Here is a 15,647-nt window from a genome sequence, read left to right as displayed (position 1 = left end):
TACGTAGATTTAGCAGCCCCACCTAAGGCCAGAATTTCAGTCAGGTGTGCTAGTTGTTTTATCAGATACAGCGACAGACACTATTTTATTTTTGTTACAACGTTTCTGTGTCTGTTTTCCTTTTAAGCTTATCTTTGAGATAAACAAGCAAACTTACAGTCCAAAGTGGCACATTAACAGAGTGTGTCCGGGAAAGTAAAATGAACTGAAACAATTTCAAAATGTACCCTGTCATTATATGAAACTTTCATATTGCATTATGATTTCATTAGCAACACGTTGCATAATAAACATTATAATAAACATAATAGATAGTATGAAGGTCCAAAAAGTAATGCCAGACCTATGATGCATTTAATATTTTGCTTTAAAAATTGGATTTTTGTGCCACTTTTCATAGAAGTGGAAAATCCAAAGATATCTCAAGACTAACTGTAACTACGCAGTTGGAGTTTTGTTTTTTAAAGATGTACATTGCTATCTTGGTGCATTTCAAATTGAATGACATTCTTTGAGTATAAAACATTTTAATAATGTGCAAATCATCTTGTAATAATTGAACTTTATGATAGAGAAGTTTAGAAAATAGCTGCAGATAACAAAAGTAATTTTCTCTTTAATGCTCAAATTACTTGTAGTAGTCCAACTAAAAGAAACTACATTGGTTTCCAATGCCCTTGAACAGATTAATGTTCTAAAAGCCTTTCTCTTTTGTTAAAAACAGAAAATTTAATAATTTTCTGCATGATTTAATCAACGCATACCAGTGCCTTGTTTTGCAAGACGTTACTATTATCTAAAAATAACTTAATATACCATATAGTTATACTGAGTATAAGATTACATTATAAATTCCCAAAGCAATGTGCTTTACAAATGTTAATGATTTCTAAGACTGCTTTTGATATAACAGAAATTCAGAACTGATGCCTACATTAACAGGATATTACAGGTAATGTGCGAGTTTGAATTGCATAGGATTCTTAAAATTGTTTTATTCTTTCACATTATTAATGCATTTCTTATGATCAGGTAACTAACTATAAGTTTACAGCCTTTATGCAATCTAACCAAACTGTACAAAAACTAGATAGCAGTAATAATCTAATACTATGCTTTCTTTTACAAGAATTTAGAAGGATGGAATTTGCTATGGTATTCTACAGTTAGCTGAGATTAACTGCAGTGCACCTCAGTAAAACTGCCTTTCGTCTTAAGAGGGGTGCTCTGTAAAGTATGTGAGACCCAGACTGGTATAGTCTTTCTTTAAAAGGTCTTCTGCACTCATCATCTTAAGCCACTGTTATAAAACCCACTTTTAACCGTAGTAACTTGGTACACAAACAAGTTAAATGACAAGCAGATAGCCCACATGTAACCTCTGAGAATAGAGCAAAATTTTTCTCAGTCATTCTAGCAAAGAATTTTCTGCATGGGAAACAAATGAATCTTTAAGAAATACAGAATTTTCCAAGTAAGTATGCTGTGTTCCTTCCAAACAAAGAACAACGTATAGGTCTTGGATTAAGCTTGACAGAACCATCTCTATGATATTGGTAAAACCTACATTTCTATTATGGGAGATTTTACACTGATATTGATAAGGCAACAATCAAATTCTGTGGTGAACTAGGCTAGGGTTAATCTATAAAACTAAGTTATTTTTAGTGAAATAATTCTGGAAGAGAGAGTGGAAAAGTTTGAATTTTTCACTTCTAAAGAAACCACAAGAGCCAAAACTTGGAGATCTAACAGTACTCCACCTGCAAAATGTCTACCAATGGAAAAAACCAGCAACATATCTATGTTGAAAAGAGTCCTTGAAGTAAAGTAGAAATTATACGAAGGCAAAAGGACAATATGAGTACATTCTACAATTACTTCAGCAATACTAGCGTTTCTGGAATACCTGATTGTGAAGAGCAATTGAAGAACAAGCACACACCTGGTTTTTCTGAGCTCTCATGACATCAACTTCGTACTCAGCATATTGTGGATCCTGCGCAGGGTCCCTGCTATCTTGTAAACCACAGAAACTCTGTAAGGAATGAGAGAAACACATGAGGTAAATTTTATCTTATTTTACCTTCTGTTCCCTTAACAAGAATATAAAACCATAATACACATAAAATGGAAGCATTTTGCCTGTAATAGAAAGGTATTAAAATCTTGCATTTATGGACAAAAATTGCGCTATAGGATACAGATCAGATAAAGCAATACGGTATATTACCTTGGTTTGGTAAAATTTTAAGGAAGTAATGGTGCAGTTAGAACTTAAAGGAAATAACATTCTTATCTGGTAGGTGTTTATTATTCTCTCCTCAGAAAGCAAAAATCCTTTCTGGCCCATGACATTTGGGCGTAGTCAAGGGTACGCGTGTCAGTGGTTTTAATACTCGAGACTGTGCTTCATTTAAGGCTGCCAGAAGCATTATTTCAGTATCCATGAGACACTTCAAGAGTTGATTACCATTGTTTTGCCTGTTCTGAAACTTCATTTACTAGACGTGAGAGAATGATACATTTAATTTCAAAGAAGAAAATAAACTAACAGAAAAGTTTTAAATAATATTTTTTTTAGATGTTGCACTGCATATTTCTCCTCAGTCGTAACAAATGGAAAGCAGCAAGTAGATAACCGTACAAATAAGAGATTAAAATAAAGCAGAATTAAAATTATCATAAAATGAGGTGTTGGGAAAAGAAATTCTCATTGTATGAAAACACCTTTCAGGTTTAAAGCATATTTTGGAACTAAAACTGAAGAATGTAAGTGTACTTGGAAAACCTTCCTTTATTTGTCTGCTACTTCAAAACACTGATGGGCCTTGCAAGATTTCTCATCCGTATTCAGGCACATCTATAAATGTCATTGTAGACTGTTCACTTAAATGGGGTAAATGCTACTGTTTCCTGAGTAAGGGATTGCTACTCTGAGATATCTTACCCTTTAGAAAGGGCCAAGGTATCTAACTTTACGCAGCGTCTGCTAAGGTTCCATCATGTATGGCACAAAGATACTAGTGGATTGCAGTAACAACTTTCGTTGCCAGAAATAATTAGCTCAAGAGGCCAAATGATTAATGTGTTGCTTTCTGACAGTTATATCTACCTGCAGATTTGAATAACTGGTATAGTGTTAAAGTCATGGTCAAAACCAAGTCCTGTGCAGAACTTCAGAAATTGAATTTAAATATTCACATCCCATATCCAATAATTATTACTAGCTGCGCTGAGGGGAAATGGAGAGCTACTGGATGGTGGATGTTTATTGTTTATAAAAAGGCTGTGAACAAAAGCTATGTGAAAAATAACTTTATAGTTTTTGAAAAGTGAAAGTTTAGTCTTTATCATATAGAGGCCCACTGTATTGAGAATGGCATCTTGGTGAGAATTTATTCTGGTCAAAAGCCACCAGAAATAACTTGTAAGCTTTGGTATGTAGCAATCAAATGAGTGGAAAAGATACCTTCCCACCAAGAACAGTGATCCATATTCTAAAATTAGAAAAAGCACAATTCATGCACTGTAACTTGAAGCACAGTTCCAAAGCCCTAATTTCCTTGCCTGCCCAGATAAGCTGTAGGGCAGGACATGGACAGGGATGAAGAACTGTGATACAGTCAAGTACACACGGGGGACACACCAGTCTGTACTTGTTCAGGTCAAATAGAAAATGATGTTCTTACTAACAATAGCAGTTACTTTTATTCATTGTATTGGAGGGGTTTGCATCTTGTGACCAAAAACTTCTGAAATATGTAAAAGATTTATCATTATGTAGATGCCAAAGGATTCTAATTACCTTGTAAACCTTCCCATAAAGACTCCCTAGAGCAAACCAGCAGATTTTGGTGAAGAACTCTTAACGTGCACCTTGATTGAAAGCCTCATGCCCTAGTAGAATAAGATCAGCAGTTTGCTGCAGCCTTGAAGAGCTCTCTTCTTGAAACATCACTGTCATTTGGTTTAGGCATTCAGGCATATGTTGCCTTATAAAATGTTAAGAAGTTGAGTATAGCTTCTCTCTCAATTCAGTGAAAGGCAAAAGCATAACTTTGAAAGAAAACCAGAGGGTTAAATCAGTACTTTCATTATTCCTAGAAGTAAGAGTGTCTGAAGGTGTAGAAGCTAATAACCAAGCCACCACTGTGTACAAGTCTCTCTCTTTTTTTTTTTTTTTTAAAGTATGAATTAAAGAGGTTAGAAGAAACAGAACTACCAGATGAGACTGAGATTCTAGTCATTGGACTGGAAAAGCAATAATTAGTAGTAATATTACTACTATTCTAAGGGAAAAGAAATTGTGCAGCAGACCTGTAAACACCAACCTTGGGAGGAAATGTCTTCTCAAATACTTTTTTCCACAGTTCCAAAGGTGTGTTTGCATGCATCTTTCCAATGCTGTTGTCAGAGGTGGGTGGTGGCCCTAAGGATCACAGCACAACACAAAATAATACAAGTATGTTATCGTAACAACATGAATTACTGAATAGTTTTGGATACTGATCCAGCTACTTTAATACTTCACCTTCTACAGTGAAAAGCTGCTACAAATAGTCTGGAAGGCATTCTGTATTAAATTGTCTTTTAGATCAAAGCCTGTTGGTACCTTACTACTTGAGGTAGTCCCGATACTTTAGTAAGCTACTAAAGTAATTCTCAATAATGTAAATACTGAATCGTAATTTAAAATTTTACATGCCATTTGCTTCAGTGATGACTCAAAACAGATAGCGTGTTTATCTTGCAACAGCTTGAAATATTTTTCTAACTTTCAGAACCAATTAAGCAACAAACACAACGAACATCAAATGTCCTAACCTATTTGGCTCAGTGAATCCAAGCCTGCTGGGATAAAGAGCGGTTTGCTGTGATCCACTGATATGGACTTGCTAAACAGAAAAAAGAAAACATAGTAAGAGAATATTTAGTAATAAGCTAATAATTACATTATTCTAGCCAAGAATAGACTCATACTGGGCTTTACACAGAGAGATACGTAAGCAAAAATCTATTTAATTATAATGGTGACTATATTTCTATTCTGTCAGTTTAGGGAATAAAATCAAGGAGTTACCACTATCCTGTGCAGAGGTGTACAGCTGAGACAGGAATAAAATTCCACAAACAAGAATTTTTGCAGAGGTTATATTATTACAAAGAAAATAAAAAGTTTTGGTCATCCGAATATTTCCATTAGATAGATTTATAGACTCTGGGCAAGACATTTAATAGATGGACAATAATTGTGTTACCTTCTATCATAGCCAAATGCCAAGTGATTAATAAGAACACGAGCTTTCAGCAGGAGAGCCTCAGATTTACTGGTAAACTAAATGAATTAGAAAACAAAATATACATCATGATTTTCCATCACAGAAATACTATGTTATATCATCTGCATAGAGTATTTCAGATATAACTTAGCTAATTCCCGACCTCCAAAAAATTAGTGTACGTTTATTGGATTTACTAGAATAAAAATCTCCTGCTCTCTTTTCAAAACACAGCACTAAATAAAGATTAAAGAAAAAAAGTAAAACACTCATTCACAGCTTTTGAAATTTGTGTATTAAGACAAAAATCTTTTGCCCAAGACTAATGAGTTAAGATTTTAAACTACACTAAAAATTATAAAGAGTGCCACGAGCTAGAAAGTATGGAAGTGTTCACACATGATAAAAGCAGCTTGACAGTGGTAGAACACCTGCCAGAGTATCACCCAAGTAGCATGGTTACTGCTTTCTAAGGGGTTTTGTATCCTAGCAGACTCATGACTTTGAGAAACAAGTCAGATTCCTACTGTAGGAAATGAAGTCACTCCTGCTCACTTTAATAGGAGTTAGTAGTGGTAGTAGTGTTAGTGGTGGTACTCAAAGACTTCTTAGGTTCCAGCATTTTCATTTTTAATTAAAATAATGCTTACATCAAGACAGTTGTATTCTCTCTTAACAAAAGATGAATTCACTTGTCAGTGTACAAAAGCTGTATGATTTTACATACATCTAAAAGGACGTGCTTTAATTATAACAATTTAAAGCAAACTTAAGCTTTTAACAACCAAAATAAGCCACTATCACAAAATGGCTTTATAGAATTGATGGATGATAAAATTATAACCATATTCTGATGTAAAGAGAGCCTAAAATGCAGCTGTTTTGGGTTGTGAACCTGATTATGCAGATTTCTGCCTTCACTCAGGAGAAAATCTGCCAAAGTCAAATCAGTTTATATTTCCACATAAATGCTTTGTCAAGTCTTGTGGTTCGCTTCGGTTGGTAGTTCCTACTCATTACTGTGAAAAAGTCCTTGGTTTTATTCTTCACAAGTGTGTGGTAATCTATGCTTAAGCTGCTGCAAGGTCATGCCCTGGGAGACAGGTTTTTAAATCTTCAGAAGCCTGCCCACTAGACCTAAGTTTATGCTTCTACCAAAGAGGCCGGTTTGCTAATGCTATCCACCTAGGTCAAACTCATATTCTTGCCTGCTTTATCACACCAACAAACACTTTCATAAGCCATGCAGTAAAATCAACATTAGAACTGAGCTGGCTAACAGATAACCATGTTTTTAGTTTTTTGCTGACACAGGGCATTAGGTATTTTGCTTGTTAACAACATATATTCATCCATCCCCTGATAATACCTGTAGCCTACTTTAAAAACCGGCTCCTTAAGAAAGCTACTGCAAAACTAATTAAACTGTCTTCTTTAGGATTTTTTATTTCTATTTTTTAAAATATTTTGTAGCACAAGTATTACTCATCTCATCATTGCTTAATTAGTAAGTGAATATACATACCACCAATGATGCTCCATAATAATGCGAAACAAATCGAAGTGTCTTGCTTATTATTTTCCTCATTTCAGAGTCAAACTCCTTAAAAAAAAAAAAAGTTGATATTGGAACACACGCGTTAGAAACAAAAAAACCCCAAAATATTACAGCTAGAACTTTTCTCTTTTTCTATAAACTGCAATGCACTTAGGCTGCAATATATGAGGCGTTCAGCTGTCAGCATAATTATATCTTAAGACAGAATCAATAACAGCCTACTCTGAAAAGAAATGTCACAATTTCCCTTTGTTTCTTTTTTTTCAGAGGGAGCCTAATTCTGGCAATATGTTAGTCCAGAAAAGTTTTTAACTGGGAATGTGTATTCAATTTCCAATTAATTTCTTTCCTAGTTCTGGAAATTCTAAAACCAAAGAAATACTGACTGCTAGAAGAATCAGTATTTTCTTTCTTTTTGTGAAAATATTTAACTTTCAGTAAAGCTTTGGCTATATGCTCTTTAAATTCTAATAACTACAAGATTTGAAACTTGCACAAAAATATCATTTAATTTTTGTTTCTTTAACACAAGATTGTACAGATGGTCTGCCCTGGATAAAGGGGGTGAAAACCTGTCTCACTGAAGCCTGCAGGAGTCTGCCCACAGAGCCCAGCAAAACTGAGCTGTTCTTCAGTGTTCAATACATGAGAGTCACTGATTTCTAAATTGGTCACGGCTCAGTATAAAGCCTCAGTATGAAAGAATGCAAGGTACCTTATTAATAAAAATTAAGTAACTCTGAGATAGCCTAGCACCAATGTACTACGTAGTCATCCAGATAAGCAGAAGTTGCCAGTACAGTAGCTAAAATTCAAGCATACTGTTCTAGCTTCTCATGATCAAGTACTAATGGGAAAGTGGGTATGTATTTGGTCTGGGAGAGAATCCAGCAGTAGATTTCTTTCCCATTAAAAGATGCGATTACTCACTTGACTGTAAAAGAAACTTTGAAAAAAGGTGCAGAACAAAATGATGGCTTACTGTTGTTGCTGTCGTAACTACAAAAAATACTTACATGAAATATATCGTATTTGCTTCCAATAATCACCAAGGGTATTGGAAAAGGGTCAACCAAGTCATAATCCTGTTAAACAGATATGACAGGTAAGCAGTGTAAACAAATTGCAGAATATTGTAATAGTTAAAACAACTGAAAGGGGTTAACATTAATTCAAAGGAGACAAGGTTTATTTTCTCAAAACCTTACTTCAATCTGTGCCACATTCCAGTTTTCTGTTTCTTCATAAATGGTTAGGAAATAATCCCTCTGATAAGTCACAAAACTCACTGGCCAAAAAGGTTTTTGTACTATATATTCCAGCTCTAAAATTAGATGGAAAGGGAAGAGTGGAAAACCTCTTTATATTCTCAGATCTACTGCCAGTTTGGATCAGTGTAACTGGCTCTCTGACATATTTACCTTCTTGCATTGCATCCAAAGTATGGCAGACAAAAGCTCAGGAAAATTAAATGGAATTATTTGTTTGTGTCATACATTTGTCCTTCCCACATCATGTCTTCTAAACTCTTATAAGAAATCTTTAATGCTATTTTCAAATGGTTTATTATCAGCAGAATGAAGAAAACATCACTTAAGTTCCAAGTCAATACCAATGGATGACAACAGCTCTGGAGGTGTAGATAGTAGTTTTAATAAGCAGGTAACAATAATTCTCATGTTATCTGGAAGGCTTTCACGTAGCCTATGTGAAATGAGACAATCCCCTCTCATTCACACGATGATGAACCAAACTGCTTTGGTTGCAGCAGAGTGGAAAAGAAATATGTTGCAGCAGACCTAAATGTTAACTTCTAAAATGGGTTACCTCACATACAGGCTAAATGATACTTAGCATATTAGCAAGAAGCTGCAAATACAGGAAATCCTGTACTTTGAAGGGAAAAATAATTGCTTCATTCCTATGTTGTCAAGGAAAGCCTCCTATATAGTTTGTTATATAGAATGTAGAACTCAAAAAAAAAAAAAAAAAAAAAAAAGCTGAGTGTTAATTCCTTAACTAATAGAAAAATAACATCAGAAACATTAAAACTGGCATCCAGCCTATTTAAACAAGGCCCGCACTTGATACATTTGTTCTGTAAAAATTTGAGCCAATAATCATTTATCATTTATCCAGTCTAACGGAATATAACAAATCTTCAAAAAAAAAAACCCTCAATAACCTTAGACTCCTAGCAATCCTGTTGTATGGGAACTGCTGAGTCATGGCCTGACCCACTGATTGAGCACTTGGAGGAAAGACCCAGCCAGCCCTGGGAGCACAGGTGAAGGCAATTCACTGTGTGACCAGAAGGGGTGGAGCCTGGCTCCATCCCTCTTAGGCCTCATTTAAGGGCTGACTGCCACTCAGGAAGGATCTCTTTCTGGAGATCCCTCCTTGGTGGAAGCTTTTCCCTGTGAGCCCAGAATCTTCTGACAGGGGTGAGTGATCTACTTCCCTTCCTTTGTAGTACCTTGCTATTGTGCCAGTCCTTCCACCTCTTTTGTAACGCCTTTTCCATCGTGTTGGTCCTTCCGATTCCTTCACCTGTTATCTTAAAAATGCTTAGCTATCAAAGAGCAAATAGTTTTTTGACTATAAGCGATGATATTTCCTCCCACAAAACTGATATAGAAAGTTTAATGAGAAGCTGGTAGTAACAGAACGTTTTGTTTTCATCTGTTGTTGATAATGAAGACTGAATGGAAGTTTTAGAAGGTATAACTGTGTTTCCTGCAGGGCAATGAATCTTCTAAACAACTAGAGCCATTTTTCATATTGAAAAATGTTTTCCAGTTGATAAGCCCTTTTCGTCGTGATTTGTTGCCACTTGTGTTTGTAGGTATTTTCTTTTTGTGAAATACCTTCTTTAAAAGTAAAAATAGAAATTATTATCTGGCAGACAGCAGATGCTATACTGTACATCTACAGAGCATTGCATACATTGCACTCTCAAAAAATGGCGAAGTTGCTTACCTAGCTCAAAAATTGAAAAGTATTTACGACATTACAGCATTTTATAGAAGTTACATTAACTAGATTTATGTGCCAAGTCTTTGAACTGTTAAATACTTATTTATCCATTATATATACACAACATTTGCAGAGGTTTCATGCACAATGATTTTCCATTTCTATTGCGCATAATCTAGTTTAGCTTTTCCAGAGATTTAGTTAGCAATTATGTTTCAAGGACTGATGTTAACACTTCTGAAACTTTATAATTTAATTAGTTGTCAGATTATCAAAAGGCATTGAGTTTGTGATAGACATTTAAATAAATGCAAAGTATATAGTCATGTTGATGGCTGTTATAACTATATTCTTTGCTTAAATTTGTACCTTCAGCTAGTCGCTTGCTAGATGACTTTTGTACATTCTAGTTTTCATCTTCATTTTAAAAAGATGAGGGGGGAAAAGAAGCAAACTGCTACTCTAAAACTATTTCTTTTGATTGGTGTAACATGCCATAACAATCACATTAGATATCTAACAAAAAGATATAAGAAACCTTCTTTCCTTGTTTCTGCTCTTATTGAATTTTTATTAAATTGCTATAATTTTCCAGTGAACAGGTTCATCTACATCAAATGGATTTTCAGTCATGCAGAAAAATCTAAAAGAGTTGTTTATCATTTTGAAAAGCATTATCTTTAACTGTATAAAGGCCTGTGACATCTGGAGAAAATATTAGAAGTAACTTACTGGATGATCCCTCTGCAGACTGCTCTGCATCTTCTGCTTAATTTCGGTAGCTACTTCACGATCTGTCTTTTCCAGTTTGGCTAAAATTTTATTCACGTGGTTTCTGGTGGCCTGCAGAAGATTCTCCATAGTCATCCACAGTTCATTAGGTTTGGACAGATCCAATACAAGAACTACTGCAAATGACCTATTAAAAAAGGCATTATTTGCTCAAATCTTCAGTGCACGAGACAAATAGCATTTTCCTTCACTACCGTAACTGTGGTACAAATGCTGAAAGCAACAAATATGAAAACACAAACACTAAAATAGAAATGAATGTGACAGCAAAGAGAGATGGCTTTTAAGGATGTTCTGAGCACTGCAGAAACCCCACCATTGTCTCTTATTCTATTACTTCAGTAACTTTCCATCAAAAGTTTTAGGGGATTGTATGTATCTAACTTTCTTTCTGGAGGCATTGTTTACAAGCATGTCATCTCTAAGCTCTACGCTCCCAGATGAAGCAATGTTAGTGAATGGTCAGAATGTTTATCAAACACAAGTATTAGAAATTTCTATACTTTTTTCTATTCTTTTGTAATATTACATAGAAAAAGCTGGTTAAAGGAATCATTCTGTGTGAAGGATGGTGCCAATTATCTAGAACCTCAAGTAAGTATATCAGAAAGTCTTCTGAAAGACAAATGTAAGAAGTTAGAGCACTGAAATCATGCTTACCAATTACCATGCTCCCAAGACTCTAAAAGCATTAGACTATACATGTGAAGGGGCACGTTGCAAACACCAAAAATTGACTGGATTTAGTAATTTTTTTCCCACATTCCATCATGACATAAAAAAGGTGATTCCAGACCACAGTGATTATCAGAAATACTGCAAAGTGAAGTGAATGTCCAATTTCACCTTCAAAAAATGCTGTGAAAAAAACCTGAAGAAAATTCTTGTGGTGCAACTATAGTTCATGGAACTTTCATTCATACATCTGAAAAATAGTTGAATTTCCTCTGAGCCCTTTCAGCAATAAAAGCTTCACACGCCAGAAACCTTTTTCTTCCATGTTAGTCCTTCACTAAATATCAGCATTATCTCAATAGCCAGAACAGTAGCAAATGCGTGTGACAGGAATTCTATCTTTCCCAATACTATGAACAGAAGTTAAAGCTGAGTACCGAAGAAATACAGCAATGCATCGTAACACAAAGGTAAAATATATCTTTGATCATCAGATTCTTTCTTCTTCGTGCAACTCTTTATATGTTTCTTTTTCCTATGCTATTCCATCCCTCTCTACTGATTATTTTCACTATATTCTCTTAATTCACTCTGAATCATTTCCTATTCTCTTCTAATTAATTGGATAGTTTTAGTTCCTCTTAGAAACATCATCTCTCATGTCTGACCTTCTTCTCATCAGAACTTCAGTTCATAATAATCCAGTGGCTTTTTTTATTTGTAATTTTTTCTCTCATCTTTCACTCAGAAATACTGTTCCTCAGAGATGGTTCCTGTGTCTGCATATAGAAGTGGGAAACCAAATTTTTTTCTTTGTATCCCAAGTTGCTTTTTATGCTGATCCAACGAGCATAAAAAGACTGTCTCTTCTTTTTCTGTATTTCTTGTTCTATCTACTTAAAGCAATAACATGAAGGAAATGCGTTGGCCTTCTCTTGTTCTTGGAGGTTGTTAAGAACTTGGCTTACTAGGAGAGGATTGTGAAAAGGAAGTTCAAAGCGGAGTATTGATGGTATTACCACGATTTTTACAAAAAAAAATCGCAAATATGTTATCTACCACTTTGAAAGAGTTTTCCCCAATAAGCAGTCTAGAGATTCACTTATGCTTGACACGCAGCTGAAATTAACTTTGAAATCTTAATATTAATCACTTACCTTATGTTGTTGATAGTGATTGGTATTCGAATCAGTTCCAGTAAGGAGGTTCCACCGCCTATTTCCCAAAAATGAGCTATATCTTTGGGCTGCAAAATATATATTAGACATGTGTGCATTCATGAAACACCAAGAAAAGATCTTGATTCTGATACACTGAGTTTTCGTGCAGTGACTCAGAACAATACCACATACTATTTCATTAGTGTTTTCTAAAAAGCAAAAACAAACCAAAAATGTTGAAGAAATCACATAGCATGCTAAAGACTCCTGGTGTGCCTATGACAATCTTGATGAATGACTACTATAAGGTAAAGAAGTCAGGAAGCAACATGATTAATGATAAATATTTAAAAAAAATAAATGTATCAGCTCTTCATCCTTACTTTTGTTTACTGCAGCTTAAGAGTAACGGTCTCAACTGGAAAAGTAATCAATCTTAACATTCTCATTTAGCTTCCACGAAAAGTTTTAAGTGACTTTTATCTCTCAAATTTTCCACTCCCTGCTTCAGTAACAGCAACTACCTGCAGCAGCTTATTACTGCTGGACAGTGCCGTGCAGGGATGAGAATGGGTTCAATATTCCCGTTAGCACAATCTGCAGAGCAAATTTAGTGATACTGACACAAAAACCAAAACTTAATTGTGATATAACATCCTCTATGATGAGTAGGTCTCTCATAAATCTAGTTGTAAAAGTCTTCATTGGTTTATACTTATTTCACATCTTAAAGGAAAGTTCAAGACATGCATCCTGTGCATCCTCCCGCAGTGGGAAAATAAAAGCACTCAAACATGACAAACAAGGTAGATTTCAGAAATGAAACCAATTTCTTTGCATTATACTTTGGTATTCGACCTACTGTATTCTATTGACAGCGAAAAATACATTAAAGATAAAAATATTTTAAATAAAATGATAGTAAAAAAACCCTTCCCCCCCACATAATAAAATAAAAACCCCAAGATAAAAATAAACTACATATTACTCTATACATATGTGTGTATGATAAACTCACATACATATGTGAAACTAAACTTTCTGGGTACTCACTGCATTGTGTCTCCTTGCCCGTCTTCCAAAGGTATATTCCAAAGCTAATGTTGGCTTAGGAATCTCTTCCCTATCCAAGGAAAAATAATTTTTTTGTCAAGATGTTCTGAATAAATAAAGTTAATTCTACTGTTACTATGTTTATCAATCAGTTCCAAATTTAGCTTAGAAAAAGTAGTACAAAGAAGACACTTTAATACAACAATGTCTTTATTCTGGCGTTGCTCTTTCTCCTGTCTTTGGCAATCTGAAGAGACAGCCAATTAAGCACTCATATTGGAGAAAGGAACTGAAGGAGTCAGATGACTGGTAGCAGTGAAGGGAAGTAAGTTCAATCTGTAACTGATCCATTAGACACAAAATATGACATCTGTACACATATATTATGAATTATCATACAACATAACTATTCATGTAAAATTCTAAAAAAAAAGAGCTTATCTCCTTATCAAACCCCAGTAAGTAATCAACTAGATCACATGACTACCTCTACTAGTCAGCTACATTTTAAACAATTCTCTTTTACTGGCAACTGTTCCTTATAATGTCCTTTATTAAAATCAGCCTTTAGGTACCCACAGTTGAAAAGTACTTAACGCATACCTCTCAAGACACCTCAGTATAATAGTGGTTTTCCCCTGGAAATTAAAAACAAAGAACTCTACTGTTATGTCATTAAAGCATTAGGTATTATCACTAAATGAAATGAATTCATTTAATATTTCTATAATGAAGTATCTGAGAAGAGTAAAGTCAGGTAATTGTTTGTAACTTTACGGTGGAAACCTAACTGCCAACCTTCTGTCAGAATCAAGTTACACTGCTGTTCTAACTGCTAGTTAGAGACTGTACATATACCAATCCTTCTAAAATTAAAATTGTATTCTGAGAAGTAAATAATGCTAACAGATGACAGATATTGAATTACTAATGACCAAACTTACAGGACAGTGAAGTAAAATGATGTAGGGCATATGAATTCTAGAATATCACAGAATGCTTTAGCTTGGAAGGGACCTTAAAGCCCACCCATTTCCACCCCTCTGCTGTGGGCAGGGCTGCTCCCCCCAGCTCAGGCTGCCCAGGGCCCCATCCATCCTGGCCTTGACACCTCCAGGGTTGGGGCACCACAGCTTCTCTGAGCAGCTGTGCCAGTGCCTCATCGGCCTCTCAGTGAAAATTTCCCTTCTTTTAGTTTAAAACCTTTCTCCATTGTCCTATCAGTATCTACCCTTTTAAAAAGTCACTCCCTCCTGTTTCTGGAACCATGACCTTGCAACCTCTTAGGATGTGTGCTCAGATCTGCTGATACAGAGACAATGCACAGCAAGACGCCAATGTTTGTAATCACAACAAGACTGGTACAAATGCATTTGAGTCGGTCTGTTCCCAGTTAGATCTTCATAAGGGGAAACTTAAGAGCGTCTCATCTTCGGAAGAACTGAGTGAATGCCACAATTGTCAGATCTTTTCCCCGACATAAGCTGCGCTCCAAGAACACACTCAATAACCAGCATTACCCCGTTTTTGCTTCCCATAAACAACACCGATTTCTCCCAAACTTCCACACGCTTGCCGTTGTCATCGGTGTTTTCTCTCTTCTCTACTTCATCTCGAGCAATATCCCACAGAGTTTCGCTGCTAGGGAAAACAGAACAGGCGCGCCGTTAGGAAAGAGCAAGTCGTCGCTCGGTAGGAGGAGGGCAGCCCGCTCCCCCCACGGCCACGTTTCAGCCGTAGAGGCCGAAGCGGCCCTTTTACAGCTGCCTCCCCGCCCGCCGGCTCGCTGCCCACACGGCAGTGATGGCATGCCCCCGAGGAGGTGGGGAGGGCCCCGAGCCCCCTTCGCCGAGCTCCCGCGGGGCTCCCGCTCACCCGGCCTTCGGCATCGCCGCTCTCTGCCCGGGCCCGGCTGCCCGTCGCCATGGGAACGGCGCGGGGCGCGCTGGGAGCTGTAGTTCCGCGGGGAGAGGCGGAAGGGGGCGGAGACCGCTCCCATTCGTGTCCCGCGCCGCCCCGCCTTTCCCCCGCCCTTCTTCCAGGTGCTGGGCGGTAAGCTGAAGTTTCTCGCTTTCTCGGGGCTGTGGCGTTGCTTGTGGGTTCCTGTCGCTTCGTTTTTGGATGCAGAGTGCGGGGACGTGCCTTGTGGAA

At 36.4% G+C, this 15,647-nt stretch overlaps 2 protein-coding genes across 9 annotated transcripts in view; one reads left to right on the top strand and one right to left on the bottom strand.

Moving 5' to 3' along the window:
- Window positions 1-15,502, bottom strand: part of DYNC2LI1 (dynein cytoplasmic 2 light intermediate chain 1) — a 25,137-nt gene extending 9,635 nt beyond the window's left edge. For 4 of the 7 annotated variants that reach the window (XR_002437171.1, XR_002437170.1, XM_021392523.1 and 1 more), the window contains exons 1-12: window positions 15,372-15,502; window positions 15,017-15,137; window positions 14,100-14,134; window positions 13,497-13,566; window positions 12,441-12,529; window positions 10,549-10,735; window positions 7,857-7,925; window positions 6,808-6,885; window positions 5,262-5,338; window positions 4,828-4,898; window positions 4,335-4,432; window positions 1,946-2,038 (exon numbers count right to left, since the gene is read on the bottom strand). Coding sequence is in view for 4 of the 7 variants with exons in the window: in XM_021392523.1 (XP_021248198.1) it covers window positions 1,946-2,038; window positions 4,335-4,432; window positions 4,828-4,898; window positions 5,262-5,338; window positions 6,808-6,885; window positions 7,857-7,925; window positions 10,549-10,735; window positions 12,441-12,529; window positions 13,497-13,566; window positions 14,100-14,134; window positions 15,017-15,137; window positions 15,372-15,385 (1,002 nt within the window). In the remaining 3 variants the exon portion in view is untranslated. Of the gene's footprint in view, window positions 1-1,945; window positions 2,039-4,320; window positions 4,433-4,827; window positions 4,899-5,261; window positions 5,339-6,807; window positions 6,886-7,856; window positions 7,926-10,548; window positions 10,736-12,440; window positions 12,530-13,496; window positions 13,567-14,099; window positions 14,135-15,016; window positions 15,138-15,371 lie in introns of all 7 variants that reach the window. The other 3 variants (XR_002437172.1, XM_021392525.1, XM_021392524.1) reach the window with 2 other exon arrangements.
- THADA (THADA, armadillo repeat containing) overlaps window positions 15,465-15,647 on the top strand; it is a 217,311-nt gene continuing 217,128 nt past the window's right edge. The window contains exon 1 of one of the 2 annotated variants that reach the window (XM_021392511.1): window positions 15,465-15,548. The gene's annotated coding sequence lies outside the window, so the exon portion shown is untranslated. The other variant, XM_021392510.1, reaches the window with a different exon arrangement.

This window comes from Numida meleagris, chromosome 3 (assembly GCF_002078875.1).
Source record: "Numida meleagris isolate 19003 breed g44 Domestic line chromosome 3, NumMel1.0, whole genome shotgun sequence".
In the NCBI taxonomy this organism is placed as follows: Eukaryota; Metazoa; Chordata; class Aves; order Galliformes; family Numididae; genus Numida; species Numida meleagris.
The sequence above is the reverse complement of the archived record's forward strand: the minus strand, read 5'-3'. Positions and strand labels throughout refer to the sequence as shown.